Genomic DNA, 23542 nt, shown 5'->3' on the forward strand with positions numbered 1-23542 from the left:
TCCAAAAAACTTTTATCGTGTTACACCGGACCTTACAAGGTTTTACGTGCACTATGAGATCACCCCACTGAACAGCTCTTCACCATCTACCCTGTCATCTCGTGACGTCGTGCACGTATCCCGACTGAAGCCGTACTTTTCCGTCGCCTCCTCGTGTAATTAGTGTGCGCCAAGACGGCACTCAGCCCGCTGGGGCGGTTAGATGTTACGGGCCGCCTCCTTGCATCAAGGAAGAAGACGACGATCCTGGGGGACACTGCGCGTGTTCAGCCATCTTGGCCATCTCAGCCAACAGTCCCTGTTGATAAATCTTGTCTCGCTTCTACCTGTTTGACGCCTCGTCACAATATCATTTAGTATGTAATTACGCCATATTTTTACCAGGTACATATTAACGAGGTTCTCTTGTATACTTATGTGCATACTTGTGACTAAACCAATTAAAAGTTTAGTTTAGTTTGCTTCTATGTGTTATGTCTCTTTTTGCACTAATGTCAGGAGAATAATGTTGAAATCAAGAGCTCAATGACTTCCTGTCTGATCTTGTCCAAAGGAAAAGGTGATGCCGACCATAAAGCAGAAGAAAAAAAAAAAGACGGCACACAATCGCGAGACTCCCACCACTTGGCCAGGTAAGTTTGAGACGACCTCGAGCCATGATGGTTGTTTTCATGATGCACAGGTAAACGGTGTGGACGTGCGGTGGGCGACCCGCGAGGAGGCTGTGCAGCTGCTGGTGCAGCTTCAGGGCCCCGTGCAGCTTCTTGTGCAGACTGCTCGTGAAGAGTACGAGGAGGTGGTGAGCAGTCAAAAGGGAGATTCGTTCCACGTGCGAGCACACTTCAGCCACGAGCCCACCAACAAGGGCGAGCTGGCATTGCACCCAGGCGAGGTTTTCCGGGTGGTGGACACCCTGCACAACGGCACCCTGGGCAGCTGGCTAGCCTACCGCCTCGGCCGCAACCACCAGGAGATTCAGCGCGGCCTCATCCCAAATGCAGCGCGTGCCGAAGAACTGGCTGCGCAACAGGCCAGGCGCCGAGATGCCGACACCAGCCGTACCTCTTTCTTCCGGCGCCGCCGGAGGGCTGCTCGTGCCAAGAGCGGTGACCCCTGGGAGGACCCGGGTATGTTCACTTTGTGTGCAACGATTGAGCTGTGCCCGTTCCTTTCCACACCTGCTGTCTGACCTCTCCAGCAAAGTTGTCACACTTGAAAGACACTGCAGTAGGATCTCAATGATACGAATTTCTCGGGATGGTGCAAAAAATTTGACTCACGCAAAATTTGTATCACCCAAAAACGAAAAAAATTCGGGAAATTGCAGACTTGGTCAAAATTTTCCATTAGTAATTTTCTTTCCGCAATCATAAGATGTTCCATTAGCTCGTGGCAAAACATTAAGAAAAAATATGCAGCAGAATTAGAAAAAAAGTGAGCTTTTTTGGTGCATTGTCTTTGGGAGGGGCTATTGCACCACTGGCTTTCTTACAACGCAGCACTGCAATTTTGTTAGTGCTGTAAACGCTAGAGATTTGAGCTTCAGATAACCACAGCACCATATTTTCTTACTCAGAAATAAAATTTAAGAATTTTCATTAAGTGAGCACGAAAATGGAAAATTAGTGTCGCAATTCGATACTGTAGTCACGTGGCATGCAGGGAGTGCTCCTATTGGCTGAAGTAAAGTTGAATAACTCGCACCCTTTGTTCACCCGCATTTTGGCAGCAGTGAGCTGCGAGAATACACTTTATATTCTGAGGCCGACATTTAAAAATGTGCCTGGTTATCTTGAGTTTACTTTTCTCCGTCCTAGCTGCTACCTACCGACATCGTTTGCGGAAGAAAAGGGAGTCTGTTTACTTTTCGTTGCAGCAGTGAAGCTACATCGTATCGTGCGATTTGACAGGTGCAAAGGTAGAAAAGATTCGAATTGTCACCGGGTGCACCAGACAACAGATGGCATGGAATACAGCTTAGACCACTTATAACGTAACCATTTATAGTGCAAAACTGGCTACAATGCGGCCTTTTCTGACTCCCGTTTAACCTCTTATAGAACTCCATGTATACGCATACCGCTTACGGTGCAGCCGTGCAAAACGAAATGCTGGTTATAATGTGGCTTCCGCTGGAAGATCCTGCAAACAAGCGCAGTGGCTTGTTGGTGTAGCAATGCTTTAGAGATACCTATGATTCAACATGTAAGAACAGGTTTTATGTAGACATTGCTTTTTTAGTACGTCAAACAGAAATGCACTTAAAGGCGAAACTGCGTCAGTCAGCATTCGCTTGAATGTGCAACCACGGAGCATAGCCATTGCATTGAATGTGCATCCACATATGTATTTGACGAGATGCCGACTGACGGAGCAGCACCCACTCCAAACTTGGGAGGGTAGGCAAAGACAGCTTCACCTCAATAAACTTCAATGAAAATGCCTAATGCAAGATTGCACCGTCTTGTCACAGTGCTATGGCGGCAACTGCAGTAACTCTACAGAGGCAAGAGTCACAAGCAAGTATGAGCAAGAGTGAATGCCAATGAGTGCAAGTGGACACTAGTGTCGGAGGGTGTGAGTGGATGTTAGTATATGGACGAGAATGAGCACCGGTGAGTGTGAATGGGCGTGTGAGTACCAGCAGGTTTGAATGGGAAAAAGTACTTAGTATGAGTAAATGTGAGCACGATCGTGAGTGAATGCGGGTGCACGTGACTGAATGTGAGTGCGAACGTGGGTCAGGGCTCGTGAAGGTGAGTGGACGTGAGTAGGAACGTTAGTGAGTTCTGGTGATTGTGAATGGATGCGAGCATGAATGTGAGTCAGTTCCTGTGTGTGTGAACGTCAATTCGAGTAGCTGTTGGTGCAAGTAGACATGAGTATGTACGTGAGCGAGTGCATGGAGTAAGATAGACAGGAGCGCCGACTTCGCCACCGCGCAACGTATTCACTCGGGACAAATCGTGAAACACAGATGCCGGGCGTCTAGTTCACTTCGTTGCTCTCTTTCTCCGCCCCACGTCCTAGCGCCCACTCCTCTCCTTCCGAGCCCGACTGACTACTCTCCTTGCATAGTGCCGTCTGCTGAGGCACATGGAAACCATTCCACAGATTGCTTCCATGTGCGCATGCGCTGTACTGGTGGAGAACGGTGGCGGCGACAGTGTGGAGCTAGTAGGGCGGTGTGCATTGAGCTTGTTGTCTGCTAGAAACTCGGCCCCTCGGCATCTTCATTTGATAGCGATCAAACACAATTTTATATGTGCATAAATGAAAAAATGCAAAGAAACACATGCCCCTGCATTTTCTGCACATATGCAAAGCATTTGTACATGTCCCTAAAGAAAGCAGTAGAAAAATAAACATGTACAAAAAGGCACAGTAGAAGTACACATTTTTCATGTCCGAACTTCTGCACTTATTCAAAAACACCTAATACAGAAACCGCACCTACCTGTTCAGTTCTGTGATGAAGTATGAATGTAATGAACAACGTTAGGCACAAAACAACAAGTAGCTGTCTCTCAGAGAATCATGTTTATGCAATCATTTGCATGAATTAACTTGTGTTGAACTTGTTTCTTTGCAGAAGGCTTGTCCAAATTTCCAGCCTACGAGCGTGTGGCCCTGAAGCACCGTAAGTACTTCGAGTTAGGAATTGGCTGTGTCGTCGTTCTTTCCCATCCAGTCGCATCAGTCATCATAAGAACCTTTGTATGATACAGACTCCTCGGCAGTTGTGAAGAGAAAAGAAATTTTCCTGATTATTGTATCACCACACATTATAACAAAGTGGACTTGCATGGCGTATACTTTTACGAGAATCGTGCAATGTTTGCATGACTAGAACGTTGGCATCTGCCAGAAGAATTTTTAGACACAGGCTTGCATGTTTTCATGTCAGCTTTCAGTCAAGCCTGAAATCCACAGGTAATTTGAATCCACGAAACCATTGTGTGATAAGCCACAGCCTGGCTATCTGCGGTGATCACTGCTCTCATACTGCACTCTAAATGATTGCCAGTCATAGCACTGCTGTGCAGAAAATAAATTGTCTGGATTATACTCTGGCACTTTTTCGTGAACAGCAGCTGCAGCAGTGGCACAGGCCTTCTGCTCTCAGGTCGTGCTTTGATAATGCGTGCTTGTTAGTTTCAGGGCCCATGGATGACCATGAAAAGCATGTCAATGTTTAGAAATGGCCTTTCAGAATGATGAAAGTGCAGGCGACAAAAAATAGGACAACACACGACCACTGTCTGTTGTCAGTGTGTCCCTGCAGTGTGATGCCCAAGCGTTCTCACGTGGCTCCTGATTTACTCCTGATGACATTTATAGGCTTTTTTGTTTTGCAATAAGTGAAACTATGAGCGTATGAGAAAAAAAGAGCACATTATACTTGGTTTTTATGGTAATGGGGCCATGCTCAGAAGTAACGATATTATATGAACCCTTTCTGGGTCAAATTTTATAGCAAAAACCGTGCCCCTGTGTTCAACGTTTCTTTAGTACAGATTCCAGTTGTAGGAAATGATTGAAGGCTCATGAATACAGCAAAAATTTATTGCAACCAATATTTTGTCTCAAAAACACTTTACTCGCACCAGCAGTGTGCACACAATATCCTGTACTCTAAGAGATTGAGAAAAATGTCTAGCAAAATTTATGGCTACCAATTTCTTGTCCCCAAAACACGTTTCATCAGAAGAGCAGTCGTTGCGAGTAAAGACACCGCACGCGGCCATACCGAAGTCATGACTGCGTGCACTCCAGAGCACATGTTAATAAGCCAACTGCAACCGAAAGGGTAACCACAACCGAAAGCAAAAAAAAAAGAAGAAAACTGATTAATATCTCTTAACGTTGCCCATGCCGCGCTGCCAGAAACGCAATACAGTAGAATCTCGCTGATACATTCCCGCTTAATACGATTTCCCGGCTCATACGTTCGCAATTGCGAAAAATAAACATAACCCCATAAAGGAATGTGTTAATACGTTCCGGTTAATACGTTCCTGGAAAATACGATTATTCGGCAGCAACGTTCAGCATTGCGGTAAACTGCGGTTGTATGATACGTTGTGCAGCGAAAAATTATCATTCAGGTGTGCAAAAAGACCACTCTCATGGGCTTGTGAAGCGCTAAGCGGCAGACAGCGGCCACGCGGCTTCTCTGCAGTGCCCAATCGCCCCCCCCCCCCTCCTCCACTCCACTCCCTGAAGTTTAGTTTTCTGCCGTTGAAGCGAGCGTTGGCCGGCGCGGGCAGTTTCGTTGGCCAGACTGGGCCTCCGCGTTGCGTCCCTCTGCGCCGCAGCCGCATTGTTGGCTGAGACGTCCACACGTACACGCGTATTCCGGCGCCACGCTGAAATGACGACCTTGCCATTTGAGAGAGGAAATTTTCGCCGCGCTATTTTTTCTTTCTTTTTTTATTTCTCCACGCGGCGTTGAGGGGTCTCCATAGAATAAAGACGGTGTCGAAGAAGATGGCGGTGTCGGAACATTGCCAGTCGGAGGCACCGCCACGTGATTTGGCATGCTGCTAAGAGCATTGTCGGTGCGCGGTTATGTTCTAATTAACCGTTGCAAATGCTTTCGCATTCGAATTACCGAGCGTTCTCGCCCATTGGAATACACATAACTTTTACGGGACCACAGCGTCAGTTCGAATTAACGAGATTCGACTGCAACTATGTTTTGCAAGAAATAAATTTTTTCTGCCCTTGAACCTCAATATGGGCTTGTTAGCTTCAATTTTTACTGGATTCAGATCGTACGTTTTCCCGGATCGTATGTTTATTTTCACGTATTTTTTGAAAATGTATGAACGAGGTTCTACTGTACAGCAGCAGTCATTAGAAATGATAGCATCTCATTCACACACACCTTGGAGGTAGCAAACAACACACACGGCCACGTGATCGAGCGCTTGGAAGTAAACAAATCTAGTTGTGTGCACCGGTGAGTGAAAACACAATTTCAAATTACTTTGGGCTACTCTATGGAAATGGCAGCACCTCTCAACAAATAGTGGTAGTGAATATGCGTGAAATAATAAACATAAGATCGGCGCCGTACGTGTATGTCAAAAACCATGCGGGATGGATCAGCAGTGCCGCACGTACGGCAAAGACCCTGAAAGAGTTAATGCTAAATAAAGCAACTTGCTGTTGTGCAAATAAATAGCATGGAAAACACAGACAGGATGGTATGCTTTTTGCTTTTTTTTTTCCGCTGAGTAAAAAAAGAAACCGAAAAAAAAAAATGGGGGAAGCCAGCCCGCATCACCGGATAGTATAACGGGCATAAGGCCAATAATAAAATAAATTAATAGGAGGCTATTCTAGAGCTAGTAGGTGTAGCACCTCTTACACAAAATTAAGTGCACAGATCACCACACAGAAATGTGGGTGACTGCTGGCAACTGCTTGTCTTTCTGAGCACAGACCCCGACGGTACCGCAACAAACAGCGCAAGGGCCACATCCTTCTAATTTTTCTTCCTTCTGAAGTGTAGCTATAACGGTATAGTATTTATATATGAATGCAGCAATGCACAATCATACAACAAAACTGGGGCCATAGTAGAAATGCTGTTTCACACTAAGTGTTAAAAGCTTGCAACTGGATTGGTGCATTTAAGGGGGGACGTGGCTTTGAAAATCAACTTCCTGATTTCTTCATGGATATTGATGAAAATTGGCACAAATGTTTAGAATGTCTCCCTGATACTTCCATGAAAGTTTCAGAGTGATACCTTGAGAACATTTTATTGAGCAGAATTTTTCTCTCTTGAACTTTCTGGAGGGCCTGGGGAGCTTAAAAAACATGATGGAAGGCTCGTTGAGTATTGACTGCATAGCTCAATGCGTGCTGAAGGTCGTGACAGTCTTACTTTTTTTTTTCGCAACGCAAATTTTTTAGATAGTCATTTTTCAAGTTACCTTCGCACCAAGCACACTTTCAGGGTGAACGAATAGCCACGCCATAAATTTATAAAAGGTGAACATAAAAATGCGAGACTGTCTCGACCTGCACAGTAGTCCAAGAAACGTGACAAAAAAAACAGAATCGAAATAGGCTAAACGGTAACGAAGAAATCAGCTCCAGAAACTGAGCAGAAAGGCGAAAAAAACAGTTTTGAGAAAACGGCTCTCAAAGTTGCACCTTCTCTTCAGTTCTCTAAAACGCACCAAAGTTGTTCTCTTTGATGTTTTTTGTTATGTGGGGCTTCTTGGACATGTGGCCTCTGGTCTGCTGAGCCTTCGTTCTGCCTTTTTCATGTTTGTATGGCATTCTTTACTGCTGCTCTACAAAGAGCATGGTGCCTGGGTTTCAAACCAAGTGAGGTGCAGAACTATGTGGGCATAAATATACAGTAGTTCTAGCGTTGTATCTGCAGACTGCCTCATTGATAGCAGCCTCTAGTGCAGTCAGTGAGGCATAGTTTTCTTTTGGTAGAATCGACCATGTTACTGAATGAAGGCTCTCAGCAGCCTTCTGAATCATCTTCCATTGACAATGGCTGTGGATGTTAGGAGAGCCACGGATAGAGAGGCAGCAATGCAGCTGCTAGGTGCATTCCAGTCTGTACTTTTGTATCATGCCTCACTTCTGCAGCCAGGTGTCTGTGCCAGCCCAAGTGGCCTAGTGAACAGAGCTCATGATGAGGTTCTCTTTATGAAGGGGTGGTATGATAGGTATTGTTACGAGATATCGTGGCATTACGATAACAGAGTCGGCGCGCGATGTGCTAAGCCGCGGGTCCGAGGTGCCGATGTGCGAAACGCCTGGTCGCGGGTCCGCGGAATATACGCTCGACGAGCTTAGTCGCGCAGTCCGAGGTGCCGACGCGCGAAATGCCTGGTCGCGGGTCCGAACGCTCGGTAAGCTCAATCGCACCCGCCATGGTTGCTCAGTGGCTATGGTGTTGGGCTGCTGAGCACGAGGTCGCGGGATCGAATCCCGGCCACGGCGGCCGCATTTCGATGGGGGCGAAATGCGAAAACACCCGTGTACTTAGATTTAGGTGCACGTTAAAGAACCCCAGGTGGTCCAAATTTCCGGAGTCCCCCACTACGGCGTGCCTCATAATCAGAACTGGTTTTGGCACGTAAAACCCCATAATTTAATTTTTTTTTTTTTTAAGCTCAATCGCGCAGTCCGAGGTGCCGACACGCGAAATGTCTAGCCGCGGGTCCGAGGAATAGACGCTCGAGGTGTCGACACTCCATGAGCGATGTGCCGACACGCGAAATGCCTAGCCGCGGGCTCGAGGAGTCGACGCTCGAGGTGCCGACGCGCGAAGTGCGTAGCCGCGGGTCCGAGGACTCGACCCTTGTTGAGCGATGTGCCGACGCGCGAAATGCGTAGCCGCGGGCTTGAGGAGTCGACGCTCGATTTGCTTAGTCGCGCAGTCGGAGGCGCCAACGCACGAAATGCTTAGGCAAGGATCCGAGAAGTCCGCGAGCGATGTGCTTCATCGCCGAGTCGGAGACGCCTACGCGCGAAAGGCTTAGCCGCGTGTCCGAGCATTCCGTGCCCGAAGCTCGGTCGCGAAGTTCGCGTCACCGATGCTCGGAATGCTTAGCCGCGAGTCTGAGACGTCCACAAAAAGCGGGATCGGCCACGCTACTGCGATGTCCGCGTAGCGCCCGCTTTAACACTCGTCGAGATTACGGAAACTGTCCGGAGCTCGCGAGGAGACCGCAACAAGCGGAGCAGACGACGCCATCACGGAGCGAGCACCGGACCAATGGCGAACCGCGCTGGGATCACGTGGCGGGCGCGGCCAATCGGTGGCTCCGGCACGACCTTCAATCATTTGCTTTTTGTGTGCTTGTTTCTGTATGGAGGAGATAGCTGAAGCGGCAGATTTGAAGACGGAGAAATGCGCTTTCCAACGAGACCAAGATGGCGGCGCTCGGCTGCGCCGTTCCGGAGATATCGTGGCTTGAAAAACGCCGTTCTTTCGCGATTTCCACGCAATTTTTCGGCACCTTGGCTGATACAACAATTTTTTTACAGCACTTCTACTTCGTTTTCAGTGATGATATTTCGGAATCAGATAGAATAAGAGTTACAGAAACTGAAAATGAGATTTTCAAAAAATCGATTTTTTAGCCATTTTTCGCGATGCGAAAGCCGCGTCCCCCCTTAATTATCCAGTCGTTGTTGTGCGGAATTCACCAGCCATGCATGTGTACACAGTACTTGTGTGTGTAATCTGGAATAAGTCCTAACTGATGTCATCTGCATCAATGTAGTGAATGCAGCGGGGGTGCTTTCTGCCACAGTTAGGGCAAAACATGACATGCATTACATCCCACCGGAACAGGGACAGATGGTTTAGTTGCTGGGAACATCTGCATTCTTTCTCTGACATAACTGCAGACAGCCAGGTAGAGCATGGCAATTGAGGAGCATAGCCATTCACATAGCCAGACACTAAAAAAAAAAACATTATTGGTAAACAATGTGACAGCAATCCATCTGTCTGACCATCTGTGTCATCTGTTTCTTACATACTGTACGACTCTGAATAAAAATAGTTGCCGTATCTGTTAGTTTGTACCACTTGTCCTGTTTTCTGCACTCTTCGCCATGTTGAACGTGTTTCCTGGTCACTGTTTGCTGTATTTAGAGCATAGGTCAAATATAATGCGAGGAGCTTTTGCAGGTCTGTAATTACATGAAAAAAATGTCACATTATGACCTTGCAAATATGGTAATATGCACAGCATTACAAAGTTAATGTGTTTTTTTTTTTTTTTTAGTACTATTGACTCTTCAGTGAATGTTACTCTCCACTGATCTTCACTTAGTGAATTATTTAAAAGTATTAGTTAGTAATCCAGAGGTATCATCATTCTATAGCATTCACTGTGTGTTTAAATTTAGAATTCACACTTCTTATCGTGTGCTTGCCACATCTGTGTCACTTTGTGTTATTTCATTTTGTCTATCTTGGTGGTACACTTTGTTTGCAGTAAAGTTGCTGTAAAACTTTTACATGCAGGAGAGCTTCAATTTGGTAGTTGATGCAGATCAAGCAGTTCATGACACAGTACCCAACTGAAAGGTTTTGAAGAAGCAGCAATTAAAAGTATTCTGGTTAATTTCCTCTTGCATATTTAACATAACAAGCATGATCAGCCCTGGTATCGTGTATTTATTGTACAGCTTGGGGTGCTCATAAGTGGTTGAACAAGGCTTGTCGCTGCAGTCAACGTTTTGACACGTGGGCTTGCCTTTGTCAGGGCAACAACCTTGTCTTAATCAGGAAGTCCACTTGTCGAAATGCCTCCAGCGACATCCCTTGTTCGACCGCTGATGATCACATTTCAAGTCTCCACCTTTGCTCCTTATGTGTTCCAAAAAAGTAAGGGAAAAGGAGAGCTTCCTTGGTGGCAAGCTGAGCATATTTTGAGCAGCATGTGATGTGATCTTCTGCTTGCTTGGCTGCAGCGGGCTTCATCCGGCCTGTGGTGCTGTTTGGACCCATGGCAGATGTGGCCCGGGAAAGACTTCTCAGGGACTATCCGGACAAGTATGCCTGCCCCCGTGAGTGTGCTCCCTGCTCGCGACATAACTGCATGTACCTATGCCTGAAATGCTGATTTACGAGTATATGGAGCAAGTGATTGATTGATTGATCCACTTTGCATGCCGATTGTTTACCCTGGAGTGTTGAGGTACTCGGCAGATGTCCTTCAATAATGTGCGGATTGCAGCCTTTAGTGGCTACTTGCATGCATTTTACTAGGTCGATTTCAAGCTTTTGTTGGGCTTGTACCAGAGGACTGCACACAGTGCTTGAATGTATGCATTTACAGTATAGACCACTTATAACGTAACCGCTTATAGTCCAGGACCGGATATAGTGCCGTCTTTTCAGACTCCCATTAATTTTCCCATAGCACTCCATGTATACACGTATCACTTATAGTGCAGTTGCGGGAAACTGAAATACCGGTTACAGTGCGGCTGCCTGGGAGTACAGAAGTCAGCGGAGACGGCGAACGCTCCTCTCAAACGGGCGCCCCAAGGAGTGCTCGAGGAAGAAAGAGACGAAGTGGAGGAGAAGGGCACGTGGTGCGAACGAACAGCCAGTGAGGCTGAAACTAGAATCTTGAGTGCGAGTCGAGTCGCGAAATATCACGGCGCGCATAGCGAGCGAGGGCCACGAAACAGCCAATGCTAGCTTCACGATAACGGCAGTAAACGAAACTTCAGCGAGCGAGCGGGCGGCGCCGGCACGGCACGGCGAAAGGTGCACGCGGAGACCATGGAATGTGAGGGAGGAGGGCGGCAGGGAAGCGGATTTCGCCTTGGCAACTCCGCTGCTTCGGTGGCTCCCCTCGCCCTCCCTCGTAGCACCCTCACTTTCGACTGTCACCATGAGCGCCCGCCGCCGTGCAGGCGCCGCCGCTACAGCCGCCCGGCGCCAGCTCCCCGAAGTTTCGTTTTCTGCCGTTATCGGGAAGCGGGCGTTTGCTGGCGTGGGTAGTTTCGTTGGCCGGCCTGGGACAGCGCCGCTGCTTCCCTCTGGGCCGTAGCCGCAGTGTGCAAGGTCAACACGTGACTAGAAAGTAGAGGAAGCATAAAGGAGAAAGAAGGGTTCACTGCCATTTTCTACTCCAGGCTACAGTAGCGTGGCTGAGACGTCGGCACGTACACGCATGTTTCGGCGCAACGCAGAATCGGCGACCTTGCCATTTGAGAGAGGGTGAAATTTCCGCCACGTTTCTTTTTTTTCTTTGTTTTTTTTGTTTTGTTCGCGCGCGACATTGAGGGGTCTCTCGTAAGCTTTTACTCTTTGGCGGTGCCGGAGCAATGCCAGTCGGAGGCGCCGCCGCGTGATTTGGTTCGAATTCACGAGATTCGACTGTAAAGTGAATGAAAACGTTCTAGCTGCATTCCTCGACTGTCGCATATGCGTGGCGGCTCCGTGCACATGTTTTGCATATGTGCGGGCCTTAAAAATTGTTGCTTTGGTTATAGTGCGGTACCGCTTATAGTGCAGATATTCGCGACTCCGGCGACTTACGTTATAAGTGGTCTACACTGTATATAGTTGGCATGCCTCTATGGAAGTAAATTTATATGCACAGGCTATCAAGCATGGAAGGCAACATAAAAAAAAGGTTCAGAGAACCAGAGCCAAAATTTGCAGCAAGAAAACAAAAACTTTGAAAAGCACAATAGCTTACATATCTTAATAGGCTAGTTGCAATCCTCGCTTACGCATGCCTTACGTGTGCACAACTTGGCACCCTTTATAAAAATCAAGTTAATGCTTCAAAAGCAAAACTGACGGCTCACGTACGCAGCACCCTTCTCTCAATGTTATCTGTATTGAACAAGATGATTATGCCTTCAAATTTTAGCTAACATTTGCATTGCACATTGTGCACAGTTAGATTGCTGAGCCCTATTGCATGATAACGAGAGCTTATAGACCAGACAAGTCGGAAAACAAAAGAAAGAGATGGCCAGTTCCTTAAGCCTTATACTAATTTGTTTTTTTTACAGACTGAAGAAACTTGCAGGCAGACATGGTGTCCCCATAGTGTTTCTAGCACTGCAAAAGTTGAAGAGTATCCGTGCTAAATGCAAGGAAAACAAGCGAGTAGTTGACTAAGTTTGTTGCCTGCTTTGAGGGTATGGTCTGTGTGGCTCGAGCTCGTCACTGCCTGAAAAAGAGGCTCAGGGAAGACAGGCATGCTGATTGTCTTGTAAATATAACTGGCACTGTGGTTGTGCACTGCTCGCAAAGAAAAATGCAAGCCGCTGTTAAAAGACACGATTGCCTTGTTAAAAAATAAGAGCATAACACGTGAAGAAGCCAGTCAGGTTTAACGGTGACGTAAACAGGGTGTCTGTTTGTAAAGAATGTTAGGTGATCATATATACAGTCACACCTTGTAATAAACAGACCTTAATGTGAAATCCGCTACACATATTTTTCTGTGCAATCGAGCGGAGTAATTTTGTTCCACAGTTACAATTTAACAAAATCTATACGCATTGTGTCAGGCACCTAAAACTTTTTTGACAATCAAAAGATTAGAAAAAGATAATCAAACACAGAACAAATACATTACAGTCAACTTCTATTATTCAATCCTGATTGAACCGACGAAACTGGGCAAATTACTCGGAGGGTAAAATTAAATAATAGGCAGAAATAACGCCGAAGCATGCCGTTAATTCACTTGACAGTATGTATTGCCTTTAAAGTTAGCTTTGCCACAGTACAGCCGTGTTATGCAGTGAAGCATATTAAGCAGGGGAAAAAGTGTCGTTGCGAGACATAGCACGTGTTAATTAATTTACACATGCGCATGCTCCATCTTCAGCCACAGTATGTACACTGAGACGCCTAATAAGTTTACTGGCAGGCCTTTAGAACCTCCGCTCTTTTGTTGGCTTCAAGTGTCCCCTCGACTTTCTGAGTTTTTCATCTTAATGCCTTCGTTTTCGCTAGCTTTTGCATATCACAGTTGGTTTTTCTCCACTCTCAGTGCACGGTGCATCTGCGTGAGTCTAATTAAAGGGACATAAAGGCAAATACCAAGTCTACGGGGACTTTTAAAATACCATTCCATAAACCTTGCAGCGCTTGTGGCCAAGAAAAGACTTAATTTACGAAAAAATTGCATCTGTGGGGTTCACATATCTTCAGCACAATTAAAATCAGCTGCCCCCGAGCGGAGAGTGGCGACGTTGCATACGCTATCACTGCACTTTACTGTCGTTGATGAATATAATGGCAATCGACAGACGGCGCTATGTGTTTTTTACGCAAAATGCAAACGCACAGACATGGACAAACTTAGCCAAGACAAACTACACTGGATTCTCCACTGCAGCTGCTCTTGGTCAAGTGGCTTGGACTGTTTGGGAATACAGTGACATTTCATGGATGTGGCATTCTCTGCTACTTGCAGTTTGTGCGAGTTTCTCGAGCCAGCAAAACCAGTTCAGTACTTTGTGATAGCAAAACTGCTAAGACATGAAAGTGCGGACAGCGCAGAATGGAGAAAATGAAACCATGTGACCACCCGCGTCGTAGTCAAGAGTAACGTTAACGTTAATGGGTTCTTTTTTCGAAAAGTCATATGGAACTGGCCAAATAGCTTTTTCTTTTAGCTTATAATGCAATACAAAAATCTTTTTATAAAGAGTGGTTGACTACTATTGACAGCATTATAATGAGGAGTGCTTTTGTCATCAGGCTAGTACTTGAGTGTCCCGGGGGAGTCTAATCGTGTCCTGCATTTACCTCAATTTCTTGATTGATAAAGCTCTTTTCCCAATAATATTGACATCTTAGATATTCTTGATCTCTAATTTATCACTTTAGCTTGACTTAATATTTGCCTTTAGTGTCCCTTTAAGGAATGCATACTAAGCCTGTTAACAGCCTCATATATAGACGCAAGCGTGACAGGCAAAACGAGGGCTCAAATCGCCACAGCAACATCAGAAACAGCTCTGAATGGCAGCCAGTATGGTTATCAGGTGTTTACGTGCTCTTACTGTGACCAGAGATGGCGTGTGTGCACCTGTATAGTTAGGAAACGCATACTATGTCCCGTGACAGTGGCCCCTTTCCAGTGTTGGTATGCTTCACCGCAGTAAATTGCGCATGCTTCACCCCATAACACAGCTGTATAGCGGTGAAGCTGATTAGTTTGAATTATCCCTCAAAGGTCAATTTTCAGATTGAAATAAAGGAAGTTTGGGCCCCTTGAAATGTATGGGCACTGGCCAGGACCTTCGATTGGGATCGAATTGTAGAAGACCGAGACATGTAGAAGATCGAGTGGTCGCTGCGGAGCGTCTGACCAAAAGAACTAGCGCAGCAGGCTTTTAAACGGACTAGTGCATGCTGTGCTTGAGACGCGAGCACGTTCTGCCCAACTTTATTCATTTTTTCCTTCGCAGCCGGCGCCACGACGCCGGCTGAGAGTGCCGACCATAGCCCCCGCGTTGCGACGTCAGTGGGCGCTACAAAATTAAATAAAAAATCCAATTAACCAGAGTCAAAGTAACGGAAGTCTACTGTATTTCCACGAGTCCTTTCAAGATGGCGACTGTGAAGTGGAAGATACCACTATGGAAACCACGCTGGGTACACCCCATTTCTGGTCGCAGAGATGCTCTCAAATGCGCCACAAGAAACATGAAAATGCCCGCGAGAAGTGAGCAACAGTGAAAGGAATGCATGTCTCTCAATGCCATCACACTGGGTTCCAATCAGGAATGATTGGTACTGAAATGATGGTACTGTGATCTTGGCCTTGCAAATCAATACACTATGGACGAGGACGAAAAGTACACAAACGACAGGATGGGCGCTGTGCTTGTCCTGTCATTTGTGTACTTTTCGTCTTCGTCCATAGTGCTGTTTAAGAAACACTGTGAAGATATCTGTGCCGCTGGGCTTGTCTTCTTGTAGATGAGGTCTTTCCGTGACTGGCATTTTAGGGTTCCGTGACCAGTCAAAACGAATCCGACCCCAACCTCCACTTTTACAGATGTTCACAATACAGTTTGTGGGGAGCACATGCACCCATCTTCTCCCGCATACTCTCATCGTCGCGTGCGCACGTTGCGCATGCATCGGGAGCCGGTGCAAACACAAGAGAGAGGCACTTTGCCCTCTCCCGGTTCTCACTCGCCTCTTGCAACGCGCATGCCCTCGCAGAAAGAGGGAACGTATCCGACGAGCGAGGAGGACATTCTCCTCGCGACAAGGTAAAAAGGCATAAAAGCGCGCGACTGGGAGAGACCCGCTCTCTCTGGCGTCCCTACCTCTAACCTGCCGGAATGAATTTTACCAGCTGTAACCCGTGAGTGACCTCGCTTGCGTGACTATCAGACGCAACGAGGCAAGCCTATTTATTACTTATTATACTGAGTGGACTGCCCTCTGCAAGTTTGCCTTATTGCCCGCAGCAATAAACATTGTTTAGGTGACTCGCTGGTTGCCTTATTCGCACGAACCCTACGTAGCTGCGATTGCACGCGCTACGGGTTGGGGAGTACCCCCACAAGTTTGAATTTAACAGCCATCACACATTGCATCTGCACTTTTGTGGGAAGACCGTTTTGGCATCAATGCACAAGACTCTTTGCTGTCCGATTTGATGGTTCGCATTAACGCATTATATTTGTGCTCGCACAGCTACATGTGAGTAGGAATGGATTCAAATTGTTCTGCAAGCTGAAGGCTACTTTCGAAACTAACAGCGTTTATGTGGTGTTGGCAGGCACCGACGCAACAGCTGGAGGGGAAGGGCCGAAAACAAAGGGGCAACGATCCGTCGGAGTGCTGATAGGCACGCAAGAAGAAACGCATGAACTAATTTTGAGGGTTGTAAAAAAATAGGGACGATTGGTTCGAACAGGAAGTCGGGTCGGTAACCTGACACAACAGTCTGCCTGACTCGTCTACGTATGGCGATTGACCGTTTAATGGTGGTGTCATGTGGCCACATTCGATTGCGTTCCAGCCAAATCCAGATGGCAATTCTTGACCACAATTGGCTCCCTTATGCAGCTTGCACAAAGGAGCCAATCACGACAGAGAAATTGGATTCCATTTGAGCTCAATTGCAATCCAAAGGCACATCATGTGACACCTGTATAAAAGGCGCATTTTTATTATTGTAATAGACGCATGGCTGGCCACGGTCACGCGCAATTCGCTGTACAAGTGCGGTGATGGCAGCGTGTATTCAACAGGCTGGTTTACTTCCACGGTGCATCCATTTCTACCTTATCTTGAATAAAAAGGTTTAACAAATGCTTCGAAGCACCTAAGGCACCACGTGCTCACACGTCCGACCAAGCCATGCAGGCTTTTAGACTCAGCGTTGTGATCAATATATTGTGGGGGTCTTCCCCAACCCGTAGCGCGTGTAATCGCAGCTACGTAGGGTTCGGGCGAATAAGGCAACCAGCGAGTCAACTCAACAACGTTTATTGCTGTCAGCAATAAAACACACTTGTAGAGGGAAGTCCGCTCTGTATAACAACTAATAAAATAGGCTTGCCTCGTCGCGTGTGGTAGTCACGCGAACGAGGTCACTCACGGCTTTCAGCAGGTAAAAATCCGTCCAGGCAGAAGGTCAAGCGAGGTCAGAGAGAGCGGGGGTCTCTCGGTCGCGCTCTTTTATGCCTTTTTGCCTTTCCGCGAGGGGAGTGTCCTCCTCGCCCGCCGGATGCTTTCCCTCTTCCCGCGCGGCACGCGCGTCGCGAGAGGCGAGCGAGAACCGGGAGAGGGCAAAGTGCATTTCTCCCGTGTTCGCCCGGCTCCCGCAGCGCGCGGTGTGCGCGCACGAGATGTCCACCCGGCTGCTGTCGCGGGCGCTCCGTGCGCCGGCGACGGGCGAGCACCCGCGGGAGAAGGTGGCAGCGTGTGCTCCCCCACATCCTCCCCCCCTTAAGAAGGCCCCCGTACGTTGAGGCTGGCACCTAGGGACGTCCGTTTGCCTGAGTACCCGCCGAGGTTGGCGACCGAGGAAGCGTTGTGGTGATGTAGCCCTCAGCTGGCGGACACTTGATGCCGACTCGGAGGCGGCTGGTCAGCTGCACTGCTCGGGCTTGCGAGGCGGGATCGTTGTCGGGGCTCGAAGGTGGCTCTCAGTGCTGCGCCCTAGGTGTCGGCTGCGCTGGAGGGGTGGTCGTCTGCCGGCCGCCGGATTGCGGTTCGTGCGGCTCCAAGGCCGGCGTAGCGCCGTCAGTACTGCAAGGGCGTCAGTTGTTCCAGCGCGTACTGCAGGCAATTCGCACGGCCGTATCTCGTCTTGCTCTGCTCCTGGAAATTATTATCAGCAACTGCATAGCAAACTGCACGGAACGGCACTGTGATCAGCAGCATAGTTGGCCGTATCCGGGGACACCATCGACGTCTGTTGCGAAGGGAATGTTCGCAAGCATCATCACCAATTCGAGTCGCAGCACAGGATAATCACCGCACTGGCCCTCACAGCAGTCTTTGGTGAAACCGCACACCCACGCGTCGAGCGTTCACGCCACATTCCCGTCGTGGCCTTGACGACTCGTCATCCATACTCGGCGCTCCATGGTCACTAGACGTTCGCTTCCCCGGCAGGAACTACCAAGGTGCCAGCCCGGCGCGGCTGTATGCTCACGCGGTACGCAACGTCACCCGGACTTACGAATGTTCCTCGCAGTCGTCGGGTTACGCAACTAGCAGTCAGATTACCTTCGCCTGCTACGCAAATTGTAGCGCGGCTGCGGGCTCGCCGTTCTGTTCTGACTGCTCTCTCTCACCGATCGCGGTTGAGGGAGGGCCTGATCGTCATCCCACTGCTCATCACGCGGCACGTAGCGTTTCAGGTCGCATACGTGTACCGGTCCGCCGATCGGCTTTCCTTTCTTGTTCTCGAGCCGGTAAACAAGCGAGGAAACCTTCTCTCTCACTAGATACGGCCCGGTCCACTTCGGCGCCAGCGAGGCAGCGAACTGTTTGGTAGCATCGCTGAGAACATGCTGGCGTCGAAGCACCAGATCGCCCACTTCGTAGTGGACGTTCCGATGCGAGCGGTCGTACTGCGCCTTCTGCTGTGCCCTTGCAGTGCGAAGATTACAGCGTGCTTTATGTAAAGCTTCCGTCATCTTGGCACGTAGATGCGTCGCGTATTCAGCTCGTGCTGACGGCGCGACTGGCATTCCGCTGCGATCCGCGAGAACCCTATCCATCGGATTCGGCAGCTCTCTCCCCAGGTTGAGAGAAGAAGGCGCATACCCAGTCGAGCGGTTCACTGTCGATCGCAATGCAAACCCGATCTCTGGAAGGTAGGTATCCCAGTCCTTATGCCTTTCAGAGAACGCGACAAGCATGTGCTTGATGTTGCGATTGACTCGTTCAGTGGGGTTCGACTGGGCATGGTAGGTTGTCGTTTTCTTATGCTTAATGCCAAGTGCGGCGCATGAGTCAACGAACACCTTTGCAGTGAAGTAGGACGCATTGTCCGTTATCAACTGTTCCGGAAAACCAAACCTGGTAAAAACCTCCATCAACTTATCCATGATCACCCGTGCCGTCAGTTTTCGTAGGGGGAAAAGTTCTACCCATTTACTGAAGTGATCCGTGACCACCAGCAAGAATTTGTTCCTGCTCGGTGTTGTGGGATACGGTCCCATGATGTCACATGCCGCGATTTGCCAGGGAGTCTGGCTGTCGATAGGCTGCATGAAGCCGGGCGGTCGTCCGCCTCGGGGCTTCACGCTTTGGCACACATGACACGATCGGGCGTAGCGAATCACGTCCCGTTTCATGCCTGGCCAGGTAGCGAAGCGACACAACTTAACGTAAGTCTTGGGGCCGCTCGCGTGCCCAGCAATGCACGAGTCATGAAAGTAGCGTAGCAATGCTCCTCTCAACGCGCGCGGTATCACCACCTTAAACGCCTCACTTGTGTCGTTCTCGGAGGGAATATACCTCAGCAGGACGCCGTCGGAATTCAGCAGATAGGAATCCAGCGCGCTCACAGCATTACCAGCTGTTCCTGAGCGCTCCGCACCGACAGCAATACCAGCTGCCTCCATGTGCGCGGCGGCCGCGCCGCCCGGCTCTCGGAGCCCGTCGAGCACTTTTCGACAAAACGGATCCTTCTGCTGAGCCTCGAACAGCTCCTTTCTGCTGAAGACAACTCCTGCGGAACCGACAACATCTACGTGGTTCACGCTCTCGCCCAGGACCGATGGTTGTTCCGCGTCCCTTACTCGGGCTACGGCCAGGGTTTCTCCCTCGCCTCGGACTGGCGCTCGCGAAAGTGCGTCCGCTGCGGCATTGCTTTTTCCTTTGCGGTAGCGCACGGTGAAGTCGTAACGCTGCAGCAGCAGTGCCCAACGCGCCAGGCGACCACTCGGCTCACTCAAGCGCCTCAACCAAGTGAGAGCCATGTGGTCAGTCTCAATCGTGAATGCCACTCCGTCGACATAATAGTCAAACTTTCGCAGAGCGAAAACTATCGCGAGACACTCCTTCTCTGTCACCGAGTAGTTCCTTTCCGCCGGCGTCAACGAACGGCTCGCGAACGCAACCGGTCGGAGAATGCCTCCGTGCTCCTGAAGCAAAATTGCACCCAGACCCAGGTCGCTTGCGTCTGTTTGAATCACAAACTCCCTGTTCAAGTCGGGCAGCTGCAACTCTGCCGTGTCAGCGAGCACCTTTGTGAGGCCGCGCAGTGCCGCCTCCTGCTCTGGACCCCAAGTCCAACGCTCGTCTTTCCTCAAGAGCTTCGTTAAAGGCGCTTGCACTGCCGCGCAGTCTGGAATGAATTGGCGATAAAAGTTCACCAATCCCAGAAAGCGTCTCAGTTCGCCGATATCTTTCGGCGACGGGTAGCTCAGTATAGCCTCGAGCTTATCCTCACTCGGCAGAATGCGGCCGTTGTCCAACGTGAATCCCAACAGCGTTATTCTGTTCGCAGCTATCTGAGCTTTACTCGGGTTCAACGTGATACCCGCGGACCTCAGCCTGTCTAGGACGTCTCTCAAGTGGCGCAAGTGCTCGTCGAATGTTTTCGAATAAACCACTATATCGTCGAGATATGCGAGAGCATGTTGCCACTTCGCATCTCCTAGAACTCGGTCCATCAACCTCTGATAAGTAGCGGGAGCTCCGACTAAGCCAAAAGACATTCTTTTGAACTGAAAGAGCCCGCGGTGACAAGTGAAAGCCGTTTTCTCTTTGTCACGCTCGTCCATTTCGACCTGAAAATATCCCCGACTAGCATCGAGCGTCGTAAAGTACTTCGCCCCGCCTAGGTTAGATACTAAAGAGGAAATGGAGGGTAGAGGGTACGCATCCTTCTTCGTAACCTCATTCAGCCTGCGGTAGTCTACACAAAGGCGATAAGTATCGTCCTTCTTCGGGACTAGAACTACCGGGAAGCCCCATGGGCTGTTCGACCTTTCCACAACGCCTGTGTCGATGAGTTCGTCTAAGGCGCTGTCAAGTGCTTTCCGTTTAGTCAAGCTTATCGGCCGAGGATTACATTTCCACGGCGCAGCGTCACCCGTGTCTATCCTGTGCCTGACTAACGTAGTGAGGCCCGGCCGGTCCGTGAAAATCGCGTCGTATTCGTACAACAGCGATGACAGTCGTGCCCGTTCTCTCTCCGGCAGGCTGTTGACCTCTGACAAAAGTGGGTGCGCTGCCCCTTGCAACGTCGCGGCACAATGTTGTGCTACCGTCTCTCCGTTGCTTTGATCGTCTTTACCGATTACGGTTTGCTCGCTCGGCTGCGGCTGGGTGTGGCCCGCTCGCGCCGCCCCCGGAGACTGGCGTGTCGCCGCAGGCACGGGCGCTTTTGCGAAACGCTTCAAAACACCCGTTCCGTTCTCTCGGTAACCTCCGCTGGCGATGTCTATCAAAATACCCGACTTGGCGAGAAAGTCTCGACCTAAAATAACAGGCACTGACAGACCGGGAAGATGTACGAGGCGTTGTCGCCTGACGCGTCTCTCCCAACGAATAACTAGTCTAGCTGCACCGCTCGATTGTGCTGTGCCGGAAGCAAGGCGGAAAGTGATGTCACTATCTCTTAAGCGGATATTGTTCTCGCGGAGATGCTGCAACACCTCGTCACCAAATAAAGAAGCGCTTGCCCCAGTATCCAATAATGCGGCAAACTTCTTTCGGGCTATCGTTAGCTCGATGAACGGCGCCTGTGAGTCCGCGACATCTCCTACGCGACAAGCCAAAGGCGCAAGTAAATCGAAATCGCCAGTTGTGTTCGAGATCGCCGCCCGGGACCCAAGGTGGATCACCGGCGGCCTCGCCCGTTTCCCGAACCACGTGCTCGACCTTGGCCCGGCGTGCTTGCGCAGTCACGGGCGATGTGCCCCAGTCCGCCGCATTGGTAGCAACGGCCACCGAAGCCTCGGTGGCGTGGGCGCCCGTCGCTCCAATCCGGCGGGCCGTAGCTTCCACGCTCGGCGGTCGGCATGTGCCGCTCCTCTGTTCTCGCATTAGTCGCAAGTTCCTGCCGCGGCGCACTGCGTGCCGCGTTATGCTGTGCTGTTTTCAGCGCGTAGGCGTACGGGTCCAAGGCGCGGTCTGATAATTCCCAACCACGCTGGACCTGCTCGTCGGCGAACGATGCCGACGCGTCGACCCTCGGGGAATGTGAAGCGATCCCGCCGCCGTTCCACGCGCAGCGAGGCTCGAGTGACAGCGCGGCGGGTGGAGGCGGACGGTATGCTCGCGCCGCGAGGATGTCCCCTTGGATGCGCTTTGCTTCGGTGGCGAGCTCGTCTAAGTCTCGGTACCTACATCCCCTGAAGTAGGCCGCGAAAGTCGGGTGCGCTTGCCGTGTGACGCGCTCGACTTTATCGGCGTCGGTGGCGAGAGGACTTGCGAGACGATAAAGTTCGTCCATCGCTCGAACATACTCCAGCAGGGACTCGTCCGGATGCTGGGTACGCAACTCCAACTCTCTCCTCAAACGCCACTCGTAGTTGGCCGGAAGAAATTCCTCGCGGAAGTTCGCGCGGAACTCTTCTACTGTGCGGGCTCTGTGTCCGGCCAGTCGGAACCAACGAGCCGCCTGTTCAGTCAGTGAAGCAGGGACCACGCGCGCGAGAAGTTCGGCGTCTGAAAGCCCTGTTGCTTGCTGATAATATTGCAGACGGTCGAGGTACTCGTTTGCACTAGTGCGATCGTGGTACCCACTATAGGTAGGCATGTCTACCTTAATTCGTGGTCGCTCGCTCTGCGACGGGGCCCGCATGGTGTTCTGCAGGGCGCCGGCTAAGCCCTGCATGACTTGCAGCGCATTCTGCAGCATTATTTCGCTTGACGGAATACTACCGCCCGAAGGTTCGGACGCATCCGCAGCTTGCGTCGAACTATTTAGAGGCATAGGTGGCTCTGAGTCCGCGGGACGACGCGGCGAGGTGTTAGGCGTGTTAGGCCTACTCTCAGGCCTAAACCCTGCCAACGTGGCGTTTCCGCGATCCCGACTGTTCCACGTGAAACACTCAAAATCAAAGCTACCGGTTTGTTCGGAAGCTGCCGCCGCGTTAGCACTAGGCCTCTGATTATCTGCCGCGACCTCCGACAACATGAACAAATCTGGAAAGTCAGACAAGCCCGTCGCCATTGTTTACTGCAACTTAAGTAGTCCCAGCTCCAAAAAACAGAAAAGAAAACTCGCCGTGTTGCCGAATTCGAACCACGTTGGGCGCCAGATGTGGGGTCTCACATGTGCTCTTGGGACAAAGGAACAACAACGCAGTAGTGCAGACAATCAAAAGGGCATTTATTGCACCTTTCATACACTAATACATACCAGCCGAATTGCTACCAATAGAACATTCACACGGGCGCGCGACAAATCAAGGAAGTCCGACTCACCGCGACCCGATAGCGAGCGAATATGCTCGCCCCATGCTATGACACCATCGCCTAGTCGTTCACGTGTACAGTCACGCTAACGATGGCGCGCTCGAACGATCCGTGTTCGTCCATACCGGTGTCCTGCTCTAAGCC

The 23542-nt window shown here is 49.8% G+C and overlaps 1 protein-coding gene across 1 annotated transcript in view; it reads left to right on the forward strand.

Moving 5' to 3' along the window:
* The window catches only part of LOC119455307 (tight junction protein ZO-1), a 212745-nt gene that overhangs the window by 103159 nt on the left and 86044 nt on the right, over positions 1-23542 (forward strand). Inside the window, exons 11-13 of the mRNA XM_037716704.2 lie at positions 683-1127; positions 3593-3640; positions 10471-10566. Of these exons, the coding sequence (XP_037572632.1) occupies positions 683-1127; positions 3593-3640; positions 10471-10566 (589 nt within the window). The remainder of the gene's footprint in view (positions 1-682; positions 1128-3592; positions 3641-10470; positions 10567-23542) is intronic.

The sequence above is a fragment of the Dermacentor silvarum genome, chromosome 6 (genome assembly GCF_013339745.2).
Source record: "Dermacentor silvarum isolate Dsil-2018 chromosome 6, BIME_Dsil_1.4, whole genome shotgun sequence".
Classification (NCBI taxonomy): Eukaryota; Metazoa; Arthropoda; class Arachnida; order Ixodida; family Ixodidae; genus Dermacentor; species Dermacentor silvarum.